Raw genomic sequence first — 5,868 nt, forward strand, 5'->3', positions numbered from 1 at the left:
CGTTTCTTCAATTTCACATTTATCATTTCTGATGAGAGTGTCCCTTACACTCAAGGCCCCTGCCAATTTAAGGTTTATGGTGTCAATTACACCTGGAATCACAGCAGGACACTTCACACAGGTGCACAGCATCCAGGGACCTGGGCAGGGTCAACCCTGGCTCCGTGGGCAAAGACTGATAGGGTCACTCAAAGGAGTAGCCAGGAATTGTGTTAGGATTCCCCAATGTGTTTGGAAGAACTGGGTCACTTTTTGCTTTCTAAGTCAGTGACTTCAGGACTGATTGACTTAGGAGGACTCATGGAAGCAGTTTAAGGACACAGCCTTCCATCTTTCCTCTTGTTTTATACCCTAGAAGTTTTCAGCTGGTCACAAAAAGTACACGTTTTGGCACACGGTGGGAGCAAGTATCTTCTCCAGGTTCTGACACCCTCATGCCCCCATTCCCATATTTCAGAGAGAAAACTGTAGGTGTGCGCGAATCTAGCTGCCGCCAGCCTGCCTAAGGGGTGCAGGTAGTTGCCAGCAGCTTCAGCCTCCTTAAATACTGTGTCCTCAACAGACTGGCCCGGTGGGTGTATTTTCTTTCCAGCCATGCTCTGGCTTGGAATTGACGGCTCAGAAGCAGCTCAGCAAGGTCAAGCTGGAAAGGCAGCCACCTCACCAAACACTTCACACCATTTGACCCTGTAATTTCACTTCTTGGTATTTAACTTTGGGAACCCGGCAGAGAAAAGGGCTGGGATTTACATACAGGCAATGTTTATAAAAGTTTAGCATAGAAAAAAAAAAAAAAGACAAATCTATCAGAAGCGGCATGGTTAAATAAACTGTGATACGCGATTTCAGCGGAACACCAGCAGTAACTGCAAACCATGCTTTTGAACTATCTTTAGCAGACAAATACTCAAAATTCAATGTGCTATTAAGGTTTCAAAATAGTTAATAAGGCACGAAATTAATGTTTTGTAATAGAATATCAGAAAAATGGATGGAACTTCAGAAATATTACTATGTGCTCTTTTTGAGTATATTGTGGTTTGTTTTGAATTCTCTGACTTAAGATTTGCTACATAGGTTACATTAAATTAATACTCAAGTTACAACATCAAAGGAAAAGTTACAACACCTACAAAAAGACCTTTGCAAATAGCCTTGGGAAGAATCTCAGAGAAAGGAACACCTGATAAAATAACAGGAGCCACAGTCATCGCTGATTGGCTGCCGCGGAAGACGCGCCGCAGATTCCCGGGAGGCGGGGCTGCACTCGCCATTTCCGGGGCGGGACTTCGGCCGCCGCCGCACGCTCGGGAGCGGGCGGTCTCCATGGCAACCAGAGGGGCCCGCTCCAGGCCCGCCCGCCGCCACCACCCCGCCGGCCCCGCCCGCACAAAGGCCACACCGTGACCCGCCCTCCGCCGCGACCCCGGCCCCACAGGCCCTGCACCTGCCAAGGCCGCCTTCCGGGCCGAGCTGACCGGGAAGCAGTTGTCGGCCGCCGCTGCGGTGACTCATCGGCCTGGCCGCGTCCCCCGAGCGGGCCATCTTGGTCGCGGTTGGCGCGGCACACCGAGCCGCGGGGACCCCAGGTACGCGCACCCCCTACCCACCGCCTATTCTGGCTCCGTCACGGCGCCCAGCCTGCAGCCGCCCGGGGCAGCCGCCTTTGTTCTCCCCAGGTGGGCGCGGGGCGAGCGCCGCGGAGCCTGGTGCAGGCCTCGCCGCCCACGCGCGCCCCGCCGCGCCGCGTCCCCGCGGCCTCCCCTCCTGCCCGCAGTCGAAGCCTCACGAGGTATCTCCTTAATCTTTCAGGGCCCGGACGAGTCCACCTCCCGCCCAGCATCGTGGCCTGCCGTGGAGGAGCCGCGTTCCCTGGCGCGAGACCCCCCGGCCCGCCTCGGCCTGGGCCCCGGCTGCTCCTCTCTAGGCCCCTCTGCCCCTGCTCGTCGAGCGGAGCCGACCCGGGTCTCCGCTGGGCCCACCGCGGCTTCAGCCTCCCAGGTTCTGGTTACACAGCCCCCACCTTCACCCACCCGTCGGTCTCAGCCTAGGGCTGACCTCTGGCCATCATGGTCCAGCCGCAGACATCCAAGGCCGAAAGCCCGGCCTCGGCCGCTTCCAGCGCCCAGATGGACGACGTTATTGACACGCTGACCTCCCTGCGCCTCACCAACTCCGCGCTGCGGCGGGAGGCCTCTACCCTGCGGGCTGAGAAGGCCAACCTCACCAACATGCTGGAGAGCGTGATGGCCGAGCTGACCTTGCTGCGCACTAGGGCGCGGATCCCGGGGGCCCTGCAAATCACCCCGCCCATCTCTGCCATTACCTCGAATGGGACTCGACCCATGACCACCCCACCGACCTCTCTGCCCGAGCCGTTCTCCGGAGACCCGGGTCAGCTGGCAGGGTTTCTGATGCAGATGGACAGGTTCATGATCTTCCAGGCCTCCCGCTTTCCGGGCGAGGCCGAGCGAGTGGCCTTCCTTGTGTCCCGACTGACGGGGGAGGCTGAGAAGTGGGCTATTCCCCATATGCAACCTGACAGCCCCTTGCGAAACAACTACCAGGGGTTCCTGGCAGAGTTGCGGAGAACCTACAAGTCTCCGCTCAGGCATGCTCGGCGCGCCCAGATCAGGAAGACTTCTGCCTCTAACAGGGCTGTGCGGGAACGGCAGATGCTCTGCCGCCAACTGGCCGCAGCGGGCACCGGGCCCTGCCCTGTGCATCCAGCCTCAAATGGGACGAGTCCAGCACCGGCCTTGCCCACCCGAGCGCGGAACCTTTGAGAATCCCCACTACGTTGGCGGCATATGCAGCCATCCAGGTAGCATAAGGTCTTTGCTGCGTAGAAGAAATGTCCGTAAAACAGCATCGCCCCTGTTTGAAGACATCCCCTCCCACCTCTCCAGACCTATAACATAAGGAGATCTTCCTTTATCCCTTTTGGGTGCCCTGCTTACCCACCTTGCCGCGTTTCTTATTATGATGTGCCAGCTTTGTGCCCACAACTCATTGCATGCTTCCTCTCCTCTGGCTTGCACCCCTCGCTGTTCTAATGACTGCAGCTCTGCTACTCTGGCACACCTGACTTCACTGCTGATGGACCACTCCCAGCCTGACTAGGTTCCTGGAGGCTGCTACTCTGCCCTCTGCAAGCCCCAGGGCAGCGTCCTACCTGGTTGCCCTGTTCTCACGGATGAGTTCTGGACAGAAAGAAGCTGATTTGGTCAGGCCAGTGGCTTGATGGGTGTACTTGGAGAGGGGAGTCTGGCTTTCCACTCACAGGTGATCAGCCACCAGCCCTGCCAGGGCCCAGTGTATCAGGCAGGGGTCTCATCCTTGCTGTCAGCGTCACTGCTAGGAATGTAGTGGGGAACAAGCTTTACTCTGCATATGTCCCATTGCTGTTCTGGGAAAAACTGATAACTGCAGCTAAAGGTGGAGTCCTCCAGAGGACACACCTCCCTGACACCTGGCTTAGCTGCCAGGGTTCTGATAACACCAGGGTTTGGGGGAGCCTGGAAGTTGCCTGCTAATAAGGTTGTTGTGGACTTCGGACCACTGGGCAGTTTCAGGCTGCCACAGGCAGCAGGTCCATGCGTGTCCACACGAGGCCCACTGCAGGCTGTGGGGAGGTACCAGTAACTCAGTCTCTGCTGCCCGGGATCTCCAGTGGACAGTACCACAGCTGCTGGTATTCAGTTACTCTCCCCCTGCTATACCCACACCCTGGGTCATTTGGTTTGGGGCCTTGCCTATTTGAAACCTGTTCCCTTTTCCATTCAGGTGCCACATGGCCTTCAATGCAGACTCTTCAGCTGCTAATACCATCTCTAGGTCTCCCAAGTGGCCACGTGGCATGCCCTCCCCAGATGTCCAGCCTTTGTTAAAGAGACCTGATGCCCTCTCACAGTTGGAGGCCCAGCTCCTCTGGGAGGCATCTGTAAGCACTAACGCAGGGGTATCTGCCTCTGGTAACCCCAGCCAGGGTCTTAATGGCATCTGCAAGGCAAAGAGCTGTAGACAGCCATGGCCTTAGTGTGGTGGCAGTGCAGAACTGTCCCTTGTGTCCTGGTTATGAGGGACCTTGTGCTGCTTCACAGTGGGACAAGAAATCACTTCTGAGCTTGGCCAAGCCCTGTGAACTGTAACGCTTCTGCCATATTTCGTTGCCAAATGGACCATGGGAACACGGCGCGGGGAGGGGGGGGGTCTTACCCTGGTCCATCTGCCCCTGTCTAAAGGATTCTGGTTCAACTGCAGAAGAAGCTCTTCATCCCCTAAAGACAGGCATATGCTGGGGACCCCAGAGTTGGGTCTTGGGACCCATTCTCTCTTCCTGAGAGTTTTAATGATGCTGGGGAAAGTGCCTGCCATGCTAAAGCTCCACTGCCTTGCAAGGTCAAGCATATTCAGTGGTTGCTGGGTTTTGCAGACCACTGCCCCCCACTCATTGTAAACTCTGTTAGCCCAATTGCCCTGCTGAACAACTGCCTCAATACAGGCTTCAGATTCCCCTGGACTCAGCCAAAGCTGACCAGGTGGGACCATGGTGCTCATTAAGCATGAATGGAGGGAAGATGCCGTGGGGCCTCCATTCCTAGGAGTGGGACCACTGATGGCAGGAGTATAGACCACTTTGTGCTCAGCTCTCAGAGCTCTGCCTCCAGCAGCTGTACTGGTGGAACTAGTACCTGCCAGGTGGAGGTGCCGCCAGGTGGAGGTGCCCCCAGGTGGAGGGTACAGTGGCACCTGGGGAAAAGGCATCTGGAAAGTTTCCATGCGGCCCAGCTCCGCCAGGGTAGGGACCTGGCATGGAAGCCGGGTAGGAGCTCTACCATCTCACCACGCTGCCTCTACCCACGTGGCTTTGTGAAAGTGCTGCTGTGTCTGCCCTGGGCATCGTGTGTAGGAGCTGTGCTGCTGCACACATGGGACCAGAGCCACACAGGAAGGACTGGCCATCCTCCCTGTCCACACCGTTGACCTGGTCATTTGCGTATACATTGTGCCCAATCCAAGCTGCTGCTCTGGTCTCGGCTGGCTCAGTGATCTGATTGCGTCTTGTCTCTTGGTGCTTAACATTTGCAGGCTTGGGACAGTGCTGTGCATGGCTGACCTTCTTGATAGCTCCTCGAAGCTTTGGAACCTGGAGTGGATGAGAGAGGGTCAGGGCTTGCTCTCCACATTGGAGTTGGAAGAGAGTCACTTGGAGAGCTCTGGTGGGAGATATCTTAGTCCGCAGCTAAAGAGGGTGAGAGCCAGTCCTGGGCAGCCCCGAGGGAAACCTCAGGGACAGGGGAGGATCAGGCTGGAGAAAAACATGGGGGGAAGGAGATGCTTTGTACATATTTGGGGGTCGTAATATCTCTAAATTTTAAGAGAAAAGTGTTGATTTATAAAAGGGACAGGCAGTAGTGTTACACAGTGCATGTGACAGAAAGTTCTGGTTTCCATGATATTGACGTTATTTGGACTCTATTGTGACTGCTCTCTGGTCTACATGACACTTGTCTGGTAAGTAAGCTTAACTGCGTACCTGGGCATAACTGGAGATGGGGTTTAGTGTGGAGTGAGGACTCTGCCTTGTGTAACCTTGGGATTAACTTAACTTTAGTCATGTAAAGCTTACTGGTGACTTCTGGGAAACAGCAAAGACTCATTTTATTGGCTTCAGGTAAGTGTGTTAAGTAATGATAGGGAGTGAAAAACAACCCTGACCTGCAGGCCTACTGCTGTCAAAGTGGACAGTAGAGGAAATGGGCTGCACCCACCTCCCGGGGGCAGGACTTTGGGTGGGAAGAGGTCCCTGGGAAGGAGCCCTCTGCCTTACAGCCTGAGCTATGAGACTGAATTCTTTGCTTGGGA

The 5,868-nt window shown here is 55.7% G+C and overlaps 1 protein-coding gene across 2 annotated transcripts; it reads left to right on the forward strand.

Moving 5' to 3' along the window:
* The first annotated feature begins 1,450 nt into the window (after positions 1 to 1,450).
* Positions 1,451 to 3,804, forward strand: RTL6 (retrotransposon Gag like 6). Of its 2 annotated transcripts, XR_002771653.1 has the most exons (3): positions 1,451 to 1,589; positions 1,813 to 3,285; positions 3,787 to 3,804. XR_002771653.1 is itself a non-coding variant. In XM_023509453.1 (2 exons), exon 2 carries the CDS (start codon positions 2,070 to 2,072, stop codon positions 2,784 to 2,786), a length of 717 nt encoding a protein of 238 aa, XP_023365221.1. In that variant the 5' UTR covers positions 1,451 to 1,589; positions 1,813 to 2,069; the 3' UTR covers positions 2,787 to 3,385. The 2 variants fall into 2 exon arrangements, 1 of the variants encoding a protein (XP_023365221.1); XM_023509453.1 differs by lacking the exon at positions 3,787 to 3,804 and having other exon boundaries at positions 1,813 to 3,385.
* The last annotated feature ends 2,064 nt before the right edge of the window (positions 3,805 to 5,868 follow it).

Source organism: Otolemur garnettii, unplaced genomic scaffold (genome assembly GCF_000181295.1).
Source record: "Otolemur garnettii isolate 467f Iridium unplaced genomic scaffold, OtoGar3 scaffold00007, whole genome shotgun sequence".
Taxonomy (NCBI): domain Eukaryota; kingdom Metazoa; phylum Chordata; class Mammalia; order Primates; family Galagidae; genus Otolemur; species Otolemur garnettii.